The sequence below is a fragment of the Macrobrachium nipponense genome, chromosome 3 (assembly GCF_015104395.2).
Source record: "Macrobrachium nipponense isolate FS-2020 chromosome 3, ASM1510439v2, whole genome shotgun sequence".
In the NCBI taxonomy this organism is placed as follows: domain Eukaryota; kingdom Metazoa; phylum Arthropoda; class Malacostraca; order Decapoda; family Palaemonidae; genus Macrobrachium; species Macrobrachium nipponense.
Window position 1 is genome coordinate 32054373 of NC_087202.1, and position 16401 is coordinate 32070773.

At 40.4% G+C, this 16401-nt stretch overlaps 1 protein-coding gene across 1 annotated transcript in view; it reads left to right on the top strand.

Annotated features, from left to right (window-relative positions):
- Positions 1–16401, top strand: part of LOC135221689 (stalled ribosome sensor GCN1-like) — a 339764-nt gene that overhangs the window by 200234 nt on the left and 123129 nt on the right. Inside the window, exons 21-22 of the mRNA XM_064259421.1 lie at positions 12326–12490; positions 12810–13043. Of these exons, the coding sequence (XP_064115491.1) occupies positions 12326–12490; positions 12810–13043 (399 nt within the window). The remainder of the gene's footprint in view (positions 1–12325; positions 12491–12809; positions 13044–16401) is intronic.

Genomic DNA, 16401 nt, shown 5'->3' on the forward strand with positions numbered 1-16401 from the left:
CATCATATGCCATTTGCATTTGATATTGTTTACATTCTCAAAATCTCGGCTAATTGAGTACTATTGATATCTTCATTGCCATTACTTAGCTGCTAGAAGAGATGTAATTTATAGATACTTTGTCTTGTAAAGTAACAAAGTTGGGTTTAAAACTAGTTTAATTTGTCCTGTAACCAACCTCATAAGTCAATCCACTAGTATGTGAAACAAATTTCTCCCATTTGAAATAACTGAAATCAATTTAATCCGTTCCAGCCTTGTGAAACATCCCCAAACCATCCTAAATTATGAAAAAGTCATGTTTTTAATTAAGAAACATGTACTTGTATTCCCCTACTTAGGATGGGGTTAGGTTCCAAAAAACCCATCGTTTGTTGGAAAATCGTATCTTGAATGTGCCTAGCCTACACTAGGGTAATTGGTACCATCTTTACATATAGGGTAGCCTAGCCTACACTACATAGTATGCTTTATACATATACATTATAATAATTATTAGTTTCAGCTAATTCTCTAGGTTCAATGCATATTGGCTTATGATAATTCAGTACAGAGAAAAATTGAATAACATTAACAAGAGTTAGCCTAGTGTATAGTTCTATGGTACAGTCATACCCCTACGTACGCAAAATCCAGATTACGAAGGCAAAGACGAAGATTTTTTTGCATCTGTTTACGAAAATAATTCAGGTTGCGAAAGGGTGTACTGTAAAGTCCGAGATTCGCCCGGGCTGCTGAGAAAAATTTTAAAACTCGCATACTGCCAACTCAGTAGATTCGCCACCATCCTCCCGCTACCCCATTGGTTCCTGATGCTAGTTACCGCCGTAAGATCCTGCTCTCCTATTGGTCATGCATCTACGTAAGAGAGTTCCTCGACCATTTCGTTTCGGCAGCGTTATTGTACACACGTGGAATTCGTTCATTCACGTAAATTTCGTTCGTTAACATAAAGTCGTGTTAATGATTTCGCTTTCGTTGTACTGTAAGTTACTTTATCGTGTTGTGTTTGAACTTAATTACTTACATTATTAGCCAGGGGTCCCAAGAATGTTGCTGAAGTTCACAGAAAGAAGAGGGTGCTTTCTATGGAGACAAAGATGGAGATAATCAGTTGTTAAAGTGTTTTGTAAAGTTAAGTGTTCATGTTTTCTGCCGTTTGTCCTCCTCCTCTGTCGCCACTTTCAGACGTCACCTCACTCGAAAGGTAAGGTTCCACATTTTGCTACATACGTATGTACATGTATGCACAGTATTTCTTGTACCCTGTACACATACACTTTATTTACAGGCACAGTAAAGGTTAGGTTAGGTATTGAATGGATCAAATTGTTGTATTTCATTGTTTATTGGTCAATTTAGCTTTATTATAAAATTTACTGTGGTGTTTTTGTAGGGCTTAGAACGAATTAGGCAATTTACATGTAAAAAATAGTTCTGGATATGAAAAAATCAGGTTACGAAGGGCACTTCGGAACGGATTAATTTCGTAATATGAGGCACTACTGTATAGTAATTTATTTATATGAGACAATTCTGGAGATTCAATGCATTCTGACTGTGATTGTAAAAAAAAAAAAAAAAAAATGGACACAGAACGAGAATTGGACTCGATCCGACATCGGTATAATGAGCGATGTCAGGCTACTGATGGGTACATATGATTATAAAGTAAAAACGTAATGATATGTATCTTTTCTATGAATCTTTTAAGAAGTTATACATTACTTTACTGTATCCAGTAATATAGTATGTATTCTCATATGATTGTATTATAAAATACTATCATATAGCAGTCAGTGTTTTGGTTTGGAAATCAGCTGATTGAATACAAGTTTATTTCGGCATATATAACTCAATTCTGAGGGAATTTTCTTGCTTTTAGTTAACATAAACGAATATCTAGATACTTTGGTATGAGACATGGTTATTTTTTGTTATATGGCGTGTTTTCAAGTCGATATGTGACTTGAATAAGTCTCGTGAACTAAATTTTTTTTTAACATAATTCCGTTCGCTATTTTTTACTTTATTTCATCATAATACAAGCTTTACATTATCTGTTATCAGCGAGAAAACAACAGTAAAATGTGTTCTTTCAAGCCTAGTAGTTTTGATTAAAATTATTTTCTTTCAATTTTATCTACAATTGTTTTTGATGACATAAGGTTACGGGAGTTTTATCCTTGTTGCCGATGCACGATAATAGTCATTAGCAGCTCGAACAGTTTTCTCAACTTCAGCTACAACTTCCTTTAAATTTAACCATATATTTCCTTGCTGATCTTTGATCTATAGCAAATAAAGTTATTACATAAAATATGTCAGTCCTATCCTATATAATATCATTAAAACATAGCTATATTAATTGTTTACTATCGTACAATGATTGAAATGCAAGCCAAATGGATGTTGTTATCCAATTCGGTTGTACTTTGAAAAATAGTTGTTTCTCGTTCAGTTGTTCATGGCTTTACACATTTATGCAACAAGTATGTACAGTGGTGGTTTCCCCCCCCCTATTCATGTACCAGTATCCCCAGCGAATATTTAGAATCCATGAATAGTTGGAACCCCTATAAAAATGCTTAAAACAGCCTACAGGTAGTTGTCGACTTACGCCCGTAATTGGTTCCGACGACCAACCACTCGTAAATCGATTTTGACGTAAGTCGGCCCATGTTAATTTACCGAAAGAATATTATACTAGCCTACACTACACAGCATATTTTATACATATTTGGCATAGCAATTATTAATTTCAGCTAATTCTCTAGGTTCAATGCACATTGGCTTATGATAATTCAGTTCAAAGAGAAATTGAATAACATTTAACAAGTTAGCCTTGCATATTGCATATATGATGGTGATGTTTTCATGGTACATGTATCGTATATATACGAATACAGTAGCCTAGCCTACAGTATACTGTATACTACATATATGATATAATTTAGTAATTTATTAATATAAGCCAATTTTGGAGGTTCAGTGCATTCTGAGTGATATATCAATTGGAAAAAAATGGACACGAAACGGGAATCAGATTTGGACCAACAGTGGTATACCTAATTGAGTGATGTCAGACTGCTGATGGCTACGTATATTTATGAAATAAAAACAATGAATATGCATCTTTTCTGTAATCTTTTAAAAAGTTAAACATTACTGTATCCAATAATATTGTATGTATTCTCTTATTATTGTATCATAAAATACTAACAAAGCAGTCACTGTTTTGGGTTGGAAATCAGCTGATGGCAAATACAAGTTTAGTTCGCCGAGTTTACGGTTTATTTCGCCGTATTTAACTCAATTCGGAGTGAATTTCCTTGCTTCTAGTTAGCATAAAATATCTGGATACTTTACTTATATAAGACAAGGTAATTTGTCATTATACGACGTGTTTTTAAGTCAAAATATGAATTTAATACGTCTTGTGAACTGAATTATTTTTTTCATCAACAGATTGCTTTGTGGGTATGTTTATTGTGTAAAAATATTAAGTGATTCAGTTAGGTACAGTGGTACCAAGAGATACGAAAGGCTCAACTTACGAAAAACTCGAGATATGAAAGCAAATATGAAGATTTTTGTGGCTTTACATACGAAAATTGTTCAAGATACGAAAGGTTGTTGCTGTAAAGTCCGAGATTTGCCCGGACCACCGATAACAATTTTAAAACTCGCGCGCCGCCAACTGAGTACTCGCCACCATCCTCCCGCTCTCCCATTGGTTCCTGATGCTAGTCACTGCCATAAGATCCTTCTCTCCTATTGATCAGCATCTCTCCCATGATCCCATCATGGATCTACGTAGCGGCGTGCTTTTTCAGCCACTTTGCAGCATCATCGGTATTGTAAGCACGCGGAATTTGTTCGTTCTATACGATTTCGTTTATTAACGTAAAGTCGTTAGTGATTTCGTTGTAGTTCTACTTTATCGTGTTGTGCGAGAACTTTACTTCATACGTATATGTACTACATAACTTGAATATGTACAGTATATACGTAGTCATGGGTCCCAAGAAAGTTGAAGTAGGAAAGAAGAGGATGCTTTCTTTGGAGACGAAGATGGAGATCATTAAAAAATATGAAGCTGGTATGTGATTGAGTGCACCATCCTTAAGCAGAAGGATGTCATCAAAGCAGCTACACCTTTCAAGGGCGTGACTATTTTGTCCAGCAAGAGGAGCCACGTGCACAATGAAATGGAAAGGCTGCTTCTTGTCTGGATGGCAATCTGCCACAAGGCCAGCACTATTTTCGTCGATTTGATTGCCCAGGCCGAAGACGACGGAGGAGAAGGGACATCGATGCCAACCCCAGGGTTCAAGGCTTCTCATGGGTGGTTTGAAAAATTCCGTAAACGGACTGGCATCCATTCGGTGGTGCGACATGGGGAGGCGGCCAGCTCGGACACGAAAGCGGCCGAAGCCTTTATTAAGATGTTCGACGAGATGACTCGAAGAAGGCTACAGTTCTCAGCAAGTCTTCAACTGTGATGAGACTGGCCTTTTTTTGGAAAAAAATGCCTTGTCGGACGTACATCACGCAGGAAGAGAAGAAGCTACCCGGGCATAAGCCTATGAAAGACAGGCTTACGCTCACACTTTGTTCGAACGCCAGTGGGGATTGCAAGGTGAAGCCCCTACTTGTGTATCATTCCGAGACTCCTCGAGCCTTCAAGGCCCACAAAGTGCTTAAGGAGAAGCTTCCAGTGATGTGGAGGGCTAATGCGAAAGCCTGGATAGTGAGACTTTTGTTCACCGAGTGGGTAAATCTGTGTTTCAGCCCGACTGTGAAGAAATTCTTGGAAGAGAAGCGCCTCCCTCTGAAATGTCTGCTGGTGTAGGACAATGCCCCTGCTCACCCTCCTGGCCTCGGGGAAGATATCCTAGCGGAGTATTCGTTTATCAAGGTTCTTTATCTTCTGCCTAACACCACCCCTCTCCTCCAGCCCATGGACCGGCAAGTGATGTCGAACTTCAAGAAGCTGTATACAAAACATCTTTTCAAGAGATGTTTCGACATCACCGATACCACAAACCTCACCTTGCGTGAATTTTGGAAGGAGCATTTCAATGTTGTGATATGCATCCGACTCATCGACCAAGCTTGGTAGGAGATTTCGAGGTGAACCTTGAATTCCTCGTGGAGGAAACTGGCCTGATGCCGTATCCACCTGAGACTTTAAGGGATTCGACGTGGGCAAGCTGGTGCTGCAGATTCAGGAACAGTTGACGATCCTGAAACTGTTTCGCAACCAGATCTTGACGAGATCATTGCACTCGGCAAGTCCATGGGGGCTGGTCGTCGATGAGGACGACATTAATGACCTTCTCGAGGAGCACCAAGAGGAGCTGGAGGCCATGCAACATAACGTCGTTCAAGAAGAGTTCTCTAGCAGCGGCAAGGAGGAGGACGACGACTCTATGACAACGGCAGAAATTAAGGATGCTCTAGCTGCTTTTCATAAGGTGTAATCATTCGTAGAAAAGAGACACCCCGAAAAGGCTTACACAGGTCGTATGCTTGCACAGTTCGATGACATTTGCCTAAGTCGTTTCAGGAACATTGTCAAAAGCAGGCAGAAGCAATCTTTCTTGGATAGTTATTTTTTAAAGAGGCCTTTAGTAGGAGTAAGCAAAAAGGAAGAACCAAGTGATACTACGAAAAAACAAAGTTGAAATTGGTGAAGAAGTAAAAAAAAAAAAAAAAAAAGTAGTGTAAAAAAGTAAACAAAAAATTTAAAAATCAAGAAAAGACAAAACAAATTTTTATTTTAAGTTTTTTGTAAAGTTAAGTGTTAGTTTTGTTAATGTGTTTCGTAAAGTTAAGTGTACGTATCTGCCGTTTGTCCTCCTCTGTCGCCACATTCGTAGATAGCCTCACTCAAAAGGTAAGCTTCCACATTTTATTACATACGTACGTATGTACGTACAGTATTTCTTGTATACCATGTACACTAATACACTTTATTTACAGGTACATGCATATTAGTACTACTAGTACGTACAGGCGGCCCTCGGTTAGCGGCAGGGGTTCCGTTCCTGGCCGCCGACGCCAAGCGATTTTCGACGCTGAGCGATTTTAAAGCCTACGGCTACCGCACACCTTCTTTTGAAACTCTAGACCAGTCAAAGGCGCCGTAATCCCACAACGGCGCAATAAGTAAAATTATATTTATGCAGTATATTACTATAGAATTTACTCTACAGTACTTTTGGGTGTCTAGAGTATGTAAAGATATAATAAAGTTATACAGTGTACAGGTAGCTGTAGTGTTCAGGTTCCGATCATTACGATAGTCCGATTTTATGAGAGATCAAATTACAATGGCCTAACTTTATCCATCTTCTAGTTACATAAGTTCAATAACAGCAAAAGAGAATGATGAAAGTATGGTTTTAACGTTATACTCGTTGCGTGAACGTGTACAGCCATGAACAACCGAACGAGAAAAGACTTTTTTTTTTTTTTTTTTTTTTTTTTTTTTTTTTTTTTTTTTTTTTTTTTTTTTTTTTTTTTTTTTCCTAAGTACAACCGAACTGGATAACATCCGTTTGGCTTGTATTTCAATCATCGTACTACAGTACAACATTACCGTAGTTGTTATAAATGGCGTTATGTATAGAATAGAACTGAGATATCTTAATGTAATAACTTTATTCGCTATAGGTCAGAGATCAATATAGATTAAAGATCAATCGGGAAATATACTGTTAAATTTAAACCTAGTTATAACTGAAGCTGAGAAAACGGTTCAAGCTGCTAATGACTATTATCGTACATCGGCAACAAGGATAAAACTGCAGTAAACGTATGCCATCAAACAACCGTAGATAAAATTGGGATAAAATAATTTTAATCAAAACTACTGTGCTTGAAAGAACACATTTTACTGTTGGTTTCACGCCGATATAAGATAAATAACGTAAATTTCGTATTAAGATGGTATAAAGGATTATTGCGAACGGAATCACGTAGTGTTTTACGCAATAAACATGCCGCCAACGTAATCTGTTAACGAAAAAAAAAGTAGTTCACATTCACAACGAGACATATTCAATAAATATTTCCACCTAAAAACACGCTGTATAAGGAAAAATAACTTTGTCTCATATAAGTCAAGTATCTAGATATTCGTTTATGCTAACTAGAAGCAAAAGCATTCGCTCAGAATTGCGTTATGGTGAACCAAACTCGTATTCATCAGCTGATTTCAAACTACAACATTGGCCGCTCCGCGGAATACGGGCTTAAATTTGCCGTAGTATTTTAAAATACAATAATATGAGAATATATACAATATTCTTGGATACAGTGAAATAATGTATAACTTTTTAAAGGATTTATGGAAGAGATGCATAATTAATAAAATAACACAATGCATTTTTCGGAACTGGCGGACAAGAACGAACATGAAAAAACATCCTCTGACAATGTGGAGCGTAGTTACAAAGGCTGCCTTAATTTGTATCTTATTTCTGTACAAAAATGAAAATACCTTTACGTAATATATTTTCATACACATTTTAAACATAAAAGCATAAACATTTAAAAAATCGACACATCGATCGCTAAATTTGCACTCTTTTTAACTCTATATTTTCGGAAGAGCGGCAGACGGCGGCATACAAGAACGAACTTGAAAAAACATTGTAGTTGATAACTTGAAGGGCAGTTTCAAAAGCTACCTTTTTATCATATTTCTGCACAGAAATAAAAATACCCAATTCGTAATACATTTTCATACACATTTTAAACATAAAAGCATAAACATTTATAAAATCGACACATCGATCGCTAATTTGCACTTTTTTAAATCGATATTTTCGGAAGAGCGGCAGGCGGCGGCTCACAAGAAAGAACATGAAAAAACATCGCATTTGATAACGTGAAGGGCAGTTTCAAAAGTTGCCTTTGTATCATATTTCTGTACAGAAATAAAAATGCCTTCCACGTAATACATTTTCATACACATTTTAAACAAAAGCATGAACATTTATAAATCGACACATCCATAGCTAAATTTGCACTTACGTAACTCGATATTTTCGGCATAGAACAGCATCAGAGGCATATATTTTACCCTAATACCTACGTAATAACTCTCCATAAAATTTGTTAATATAATTTGCATAACCTTTATGGTCTGAACAGCATTTCTACAAATGTATGAACTCGTAAGACAGCGGCGCTGTTAACTGAAAATTGTGCCGTAAAGATACCTTTAAAATGCCTTATTTTTTTAATGAATATTTTCAACGACCGCTGTAAAACCGATTCGCCGTTGAGTGATTGCGCTGTCAACCGCGGGCCGCCTGTATTAAGTTAGGTATTGAATGGTCCAAATTGTTGTAGTATTTCATTGTTTATAGGTCAATTTAGCTTTATTATGAAATTTACTGGGGTGTTTTTGGAGGGCTTGGAACGGATTAGCCATTTTACATGTAAAATGCAGTTCAAGATACGAAAAACTCATGATATGAAGGCCTCCTTGGAACGGATTAATTTCGTATCTTGAGGTACCACTGTATTTTCATTTGAATTTTTTGTAGTACGAGTTTTACCGTTAGTTATGTTACTTATTGTTTATCGGCGTGAAAACAACAGTAAATTGTATTCTTTCAAGACCTGAAGTTTTTATTAAAATTATTCTCTCAATTTTATCTATGGTTGTGTTAGAAGGCATGATAATAGTCATTAACAGCTCGAAAAGTGAGCTGCGTGCGTGGAGAGGCGGGAGCTGGGGAAAAACTGTCTTATGTTCAGTTGAACATCTTTCTTTCAAGTCACTTCCCTGTCATTTTAGTTGTGGGAGGTCGTGAAGTCAGTCAGTAGTAACTCGCATAGTTCATAAGTTGACAACCAGCTGAATTTTATTAGTTAAAACTAGAAAAACCCACTACAAATTTTTATACTTGGTTTTTTTAAAATAGTTTCATCACAAAATGTGCATTTTGTGATGAAATTGATAAAAAAAACAGGAATTTCTGGATATTTCTCATAGAAAAATACTGTGAATAGGTGAATTTTCCGCAAATAATGGGGGAAAATGTTCCCGAGAGAAATCAGCAAATGTGAGAGTCTACGAATCCTGAGAATGCTGTTTTTGAACTTATTTAACTAGAACATGGGTTTGCTTTTGTCTGCCTTTTAAAATGTTAAATAAATGTGACAAACAAGTGTCATTAAAAAGTGCTGGTTGTGCTGATGCTGGCCCCGTGCATCAACTAGCGCAGCCTCCCAAAGCACGATCTTGTCACTTGTATCTCGGAATTCCGCTTGTATCTTGGACAAAACTATGGACCAAGTTGCAGCGCGTATCTCAAAAAATGCGTATGTTGGGCTGCTTGTATCTCAAGGTATTACTACTTGATTGTTTAAGCATCAAGAGTGAATGCACTAATTCCTGTCATCAATTTTGCCTGCCCTGTTTATTTTTTTTATAGTTACAGCAAATGACGTCAGCAATGAGCTATTTCTCGATTCGGTTGTTGATGTTGTTACAGGTTTATAATCGCTTTACCTGTTGGAGAGAGAGAGAGAGAGAGAGAGAGAGAGAGAGAGAGAGAGAGAGAGAGAGAGAGAGAGAGAGACTCGCTCTCTCTGTTGCCCCTTTGTACTGTATCTAATCATATTGCATGTATTATTACCATATTATTGAATTTCAATATGAACAGATCAATCTGCCACTTGCATTCTGGTGTTTTTTACATTCTTAAAATAATCGGTTGATTTCGTTTCACCGATATCATCACTGTCTTTAGTTACCAAATGGAACTTAATTCGAGGATACATTTCTTTTGTAAAGTATCAGAGCTGGGTTTAAGAATTGCAACTACAGTAGTACCTCGAGATACGAAAGGCTCTACTTACGAAAAACTCGAGATACGAAAGCCAATTCGAAAAATTTTACTGCTCTACATACGAAAAGTTTTCAAGATACAAAAGGTTGTTGCTGTAAAGTCCCGAGATTCGCCCGGACCACCGAGAACAATTTTAAAACTCCCGCGCCGCCAACTGAGTAAACTCGCCACCATCCTCCCGCTCTCCCATTGGTTCCTGATGCTAGTCACCCCATAAGGTCCTGCTCTCCTATTGGTCAGCATCTACCCCTTGTGCTTTAAGTATTCTATTGGTAAAAGGATGCTGTAAATTGAAAAACTTATTCATGCAATACATTTAATAAAAAAAAAACATTAGGTAAAGATAGAATAAAGAATAGAAATGAATGGTTATTATACTGTTTTGGTAGTTTCAGTAGTTGAAGAGAGATAATGAAATTTATGGCCTACTGTGTAAAGTGATTGCTTGTCGATCGTTCGATACTCGTAAGTGCTGGATGTAAACAGACGTTTGGAAGCTTTTTTTTGTTTGTTTATTATAGTTAATGGTTACTTAATAATTATTTGAAATGAGTACATGCAATACATTTAATAAAAAAAATTGTGAATTAGATATCATAAAATATAAAATAAATCAGACTGCCAACAAATACGTATTTTTTAGAATTCTTCTTCTGCTTTATTATTACGTTACATATACGTATGTATGTTTCATTATAGCTGTCAGTAACTCGGTATCTCCATTAGGTAAAGATAGAATAAAGAATAGAAATGAATGGTTATTATACTGTTTGGTAGTTTCATTAGTTGAAGAGAGATACTAATGACAATTTATGGCTTACTGTGTGCTAGGAAAAATGATTGCTTGGCGCTCGTTTGATACTCGTAAGACGGGTAAGAGCTGGATGTAAACAATCGATTGGAAGGTTTGTTTTTTGTTTGTTTGTGTATTATAGTTAATGATTAATTAATAATTATTTGAAATGAGTACATACTGATTGTTTATACATTTTATTAGCATATTGTAAGCTTTTAGCTCTTAGGTTTAGATGTCAGAATCATAGACTAGGCTACAGTAGCAACCGCTAACATAGGCTAGGCTTATTGCTAAGGGACATAGTATGCTAAAGTCTTAATAAAATGGGGTTGAACATTACATGCAGTTGAATATTACTCACTAGAACATGTGTTTTAGGCCTGGAAATATAATTTACTGGGGTGTTTTTGGAGGGCTTGGAACGGATTAGCCATTTTACATGTAAAATGTGTTCCAAGATACGAAAAACTCATAATACGAAGGCCGCCTCTGAATGGATTAATTTCGTATCTCGAGGTACCCCTGTACTTTATTGATGAACGTAGTTAATTAAATTAAATACATTGTGTTTTTGCCAGTTTCATACAGAGCTTTTGCCTCCCTAAACATTTTGCAGTGTGCTCTTTATTTGTAGTTCTCAGTTGTGCTTGACTTACGATGCTCATAATTCGTAGCTCCCAGTTGTGCTTGACTAATGAGCCTTGTTGTTTACTAAAGGGCATTATTTTCTTAGTATTATTTTATAATCAATCTAAAGGGTTTTGTGATATCGATAGTTACCCAGTGATCCATAATGTGGGTATTATCTCCAATTTCAAGGGAATACATTCAGGGGCTTCTACTTCCAAAGGGTATTACTCCGCTGTAATGATGTCATATTCATGAATCATGAAGAGGCTATAAAAACTGCCCCTATTTCACAAGGATATTTTATATAAAAAAATATAACATGTATTAAAAGAAATTTTAAACTGATTTTGTATAAAGTATTCCAGTAGACTGTATGATGGTTTATTTACTTCTGCTCACACCACCAGCTGGTGATGTTAACTTAGTAAATTTTTATTTTGTTTGTGATAAGATATAGTTTGAACTATTTTTAATATTTTATTAATTTCCTATATAATTAGGATTTTTTTCCCAATATTTTATTATTAGCAACAGTTTTTCTGCCTACTGCTTACCATATATACAATGTACTTATCCTAGCCTATGGCGCTCAGTCAACTATTGTTAATAAAGATGTATTGGGCATAGGCCAGTTATTTTGACACTATATATTTGAAAATGATAAAAGTGCGTCTAATATGGTATGTTATTAAATACTGAATTTATTTCATTGTAATTTGTGTGTAATGTTTTTTATGAAAGCAAGGTTAGAGTAATAACTTATGGTCAAGAATGGATCAGTCCATTTTCAGTTATTTCTTAGGGAAAAATTAATTGAGATCGCCACTAAATCGCATCTTGGTGTTTCTTCTGGAACGGATTAGCATTGATTTCCGGGTTCTACTGTATATGGATTTTTTAATTTAAAAACGTATGTTGGGCATATAATTCTAAATAGAATGATCCTTTTTTTTTTGTTAGTTTGAGGCATATTTTTTGTGTTCATCATATGTGGTAATACCAGCAATTGTTTTATTGTTCAAAGGCTGATGAAGCTATGAACCAGGGGATTCTTGAAGATCTTGTACACCCAGTTGATGATGTCCGTGCTGCGGGTGCTGCAGCTTTGGCTGCTTTAGCCAAGGATTACCCTGATTTTGTAGCTCCTGTTACCTTACAACTGATTGAAATCTTCAAGTCCAAGTTGGAGGTGAGCTGTTGAGTTATGCTTTTTCAGTTTTTATATGGAATATGTGTAATTATGACATTAAATGGAGGAATAAAGGATTTTTAAATATGCGAACAGTTAAATACCTATTTCCAACAGCTAGCTAATAATATTTTTCTGTGTTTGGAACTTCTGAAAAGTACATAAATGCACTTTATATACCATGCATATAAATTGAAAATATGCTTTCATTACAATACCTTTTATTTTGATATGAGTTTTGTATGACTGGTTGTATGATTACTTTAGTATTTTAGCATTGTCAGCTTCTTTCAGTTGTTTTACTTGTCTTGTTCTGCAGATGACTCCAGCTGTACGAGATCAGTATGATCGCATTGTGTCTGAAGCAATTGATCTCTGGGAAGGAAGAGAAGGTGTAGCTTTGGCTATTAAGCAATTGGCTCCTCTTTTAGATGCTGAGACAGCAGTTACCCTTGCTAATTTCTTTGTACCAGATGCTCTTGGTGACCGTAATCCAGAAGTGAGAAACAAAATGTTGGATGCTGCCATGGCGGTTGTTAACTCTCATGGAAAAGTAAGTAATTTTGTAAAGTTTGGCATTGTTTATCACAGTAATTGACCACAACATCTGGGTTTTGCATGATAGCAACAATCATATTTTAGACATTTAAGTAACTGGGTTATACATGGTGTGTATGATATCTAACAGTGTATAGGAGAGGCAAACTTTGAATGAAAATTTCTATGGATTTTGTCTTGGGAAATTTTTCAACTTTTTAAACAATATATGTAATACCTTGCGGTAATATGGAACCGAGTGCTAGTAAAAGCCTGAAAAGATACTCTTGATGACAGAACTCTTGATGATAGACATTCCAATTAATCCAAACACCCAAAACCATAATTGTTCCGACACGGCGTACAAACCTTTGGTCCTTTTACAATAGGAAGATACTAGCGGCAGCTGGATAGGTCGTAAGCTTTCGAACAAGGGGTTCGGTAGTTAACTGCTTGTCCGACAGGCGCGCGCCGCGCGACTGGGAGGTAAACAATCAATTTTGCTTTCGGCCTCACAGCGAGTGGACGTGTGTTCTGCGCTCTCTGCCCGCTTCATCGTCGTTTGCTTTCTTTTTGTATGGTTGTGTTTCTCTTGTGTTTGCGAGATAATTGTAAGTACAATCATTCTTTTTTTGTCATTTATTGAAGTGATTACTGATTGGATCAATCATGGATTCTCCGCGCCCTCCTATCATCCGGCGACTGTGCCCGGGAACCGAGGGGCGTAAGTGCGGTAAGTTCCGCTCGTTCCCCGAGATTGATCCCCATGTGTTATGTGCTCGTTGTCGGGGGCGTGAATGCACCCGGGCCGAGCCCTGTGATTTTGTGTATCGTGGTCGGAGGTGCAGTGGGGCTTGTACGAGGGCAGGAAGAAGCGAAGGCCTACAAGGGAGTCGTCGTAGAGCTCTCCCGCGACTCCTTTGGTTACGGACACTTCGTCTTCTTTCTTGCCCCCGACTCAGCTCCCACAGTTGGCTCCTTCTCCTTCGGGGGGGGTTTCCAGGTCCTTCTCCTCACCCGATCTGTCGAGTGTGGAGGAGGGCACTCGGTACCCCGACGTGGAGTTGTATTCTGGGACCTCTATCCGTTCGTCTACACCGCGTGAACGGGTAGAGACCCCTCCTAACCACCCGACCTTTGCTTCCCCAGGTGTGGCTGCTGCGAGGGACGATCTTGGACAGGTGTGGGCATCGTTGGGCTTGCAGGGCGTGCCGAGTGTCCAGGGGCTGCTCTACCATCTGGCTGGCTCTGTTGCGGTCACGCATGCCACGGTGACCACCACAACCACTACGTTGTCAACTCCAGGCTATGCTGCTCCCCCTCATCTAGTGTATTCCCCGCATGCGGTGTCTGTAACACCAACCACATCGGTGCAGGGGCCGATCGCTGTGCCACAGGGGAGTGTGATGCCACCGTCGCCCAGGTTTGCCGTGCTGCCTAAACCAGACTTCGTATGCCCGAAGAGCTCGCCCCTGGACCTGCCGCCGATGCCAAGGATGTCGGTGACACTGGTCCATCCTCCTGGAGTGGATGTACTACCTGCCGTGCCTGCCGTACCTGCCCAGCCGATGACGATAGCTGAGACGTTGCCGACCACTGCTGCCGTGACTCGACCTGCCGTTCCTGCCGTGACTGTTCCTGCTGTTCCTGTGATGCCTGCACCTGCTGATGTCGTTCCTGTTCGTGGCGCTGCTGCTCCCGATGTCGGTCTGTCCGGACAGGCGTGTCCGGGCCCTGTTGCTTCGGCAACAGCAGCCCCGGCTCCGCCCTGGATGGCTGACTTGACATCGGTCCTGAGGAAGCTGACGAAGAAGAAGAGGAAGAGGAGGAAGGTGTCGTCGTCGTCTTCGTCATCTTCTTCGTCGTAGTCGTCTGCCGCCTCTCCCCCTTCGACTTCTAAGGCTTCACAGCCGAAGAAGAAGAAGGTTGCCTCCTCCCCCCCTAAGAAGTCTCCTTCGGGAGCTTCTAAGGGCCCGTCTTGCTCCGGTGAGACGGGGGGTTCTTCCGCTGGTCCGAGGGAGCAGGGCCCGTCTCTTCTTCCGTAAGGAAGAAGACTACCGGGACCAGAGGAGTGCCGGCTAACACCGGCACTTCCTCACCCGATGCCAGAGGCTCTGCCACTGCATTGGGTTCCGTCTCGGCCTCTCGTCCGCGAGAGGTACCGAGTGTAGGCGACCGTACAGCCAAGAACCAGACGTCAGAGCTCGCTCAGCGTCAGGTTCACGGCACTGAGTGGAAGACTGGTGACAGCCGCTCACGCGACTCTCACCAGACCAGCTCTCGCTCTCGCGGCGACCAGCTGGCTACCCGGGCTGACGTGACGGTCCACGACCGGCCACGGGCTGAGGCTGGGAAGAGGTCCCCCCGGTCGCTGGTGCCAGCGACGTGACGTGCCGTGAGGACAAGCACCAGTCTCACCGTGACGTGGAGCCTGAAGGTCGCCTGACCGTCGCTCTCACAGAGAGCGATCAGGTACGGCAACCAGCACCAGCTCCTCTGACACCCGAGATCGGGGCCGCTGTGCTCAGTCCAGCCGTTCTCCACAGCGAGACGGTTCGACCAGGCCTGCAGCTCGATCGCCACCGCGGGTTGACGATCGCCTGCAGTCCTCCAAGCCCGCTGGTGTCCTGCCAGCGAGCGAGGAGGGAGCGTCAGGTCTGCCTCTCCCGTTCCTTCAACCTCCTCTTGTTACACTGGGAGGAGCGAGGTATTGAGGAGTGATCGTGAGGAGTGCGCTCCTCGTGATCCCACCACGACGCCCTACGTACCAGGCACGGTTCTCGGACCGACCAGGACGTATGCGCATGTGGCTGGAGGAGACCAAGAGGGGTCTGTCGCTGGTCCCCCCCTCGAGGGGGGAGGGTCTCGGGACGTGCTCCTGTTCGAGGAACTGGACGGTCCTACTCCTCAGGATGCAGTGACTCCAGAGATCCAGAGGAACTTTGCCGAGGTTATTGCGCTGATTCATCAGCACAACAACCTCGGGGAAGGGTCGCCTCTCCCACCTTCCGAGCCCACGTCCCGGCTCGAGTCGTTCTGGGGCCCGAAGAGGGAACCCAGACCGACGGTGGGATTGCTGCGATCAGAGCTCGCCGACTCCGTTCTGAACCAGGTTGAGTCTCTTGTCTCCGGACAGGAAGGCTCTCTCAGGTCAGGCAGGTCGAGCAAGCTGCTTCCGCCTCCTCTACTGCGACAGCGGCGATTCTACGTGCCGTCTGAAGACCCGATGCCGCCTAAACAGGTAAACCCGGAGTTAGCCAGGCTAACACCGGGTGTGTCTCTGCAGCAGCTCCTGTCTGAGAACCTATGGTTTCATACAATCAACTTACCTGTCAAATATATACATAGCTAAGACTCCGTCGTCCCCGACAGAA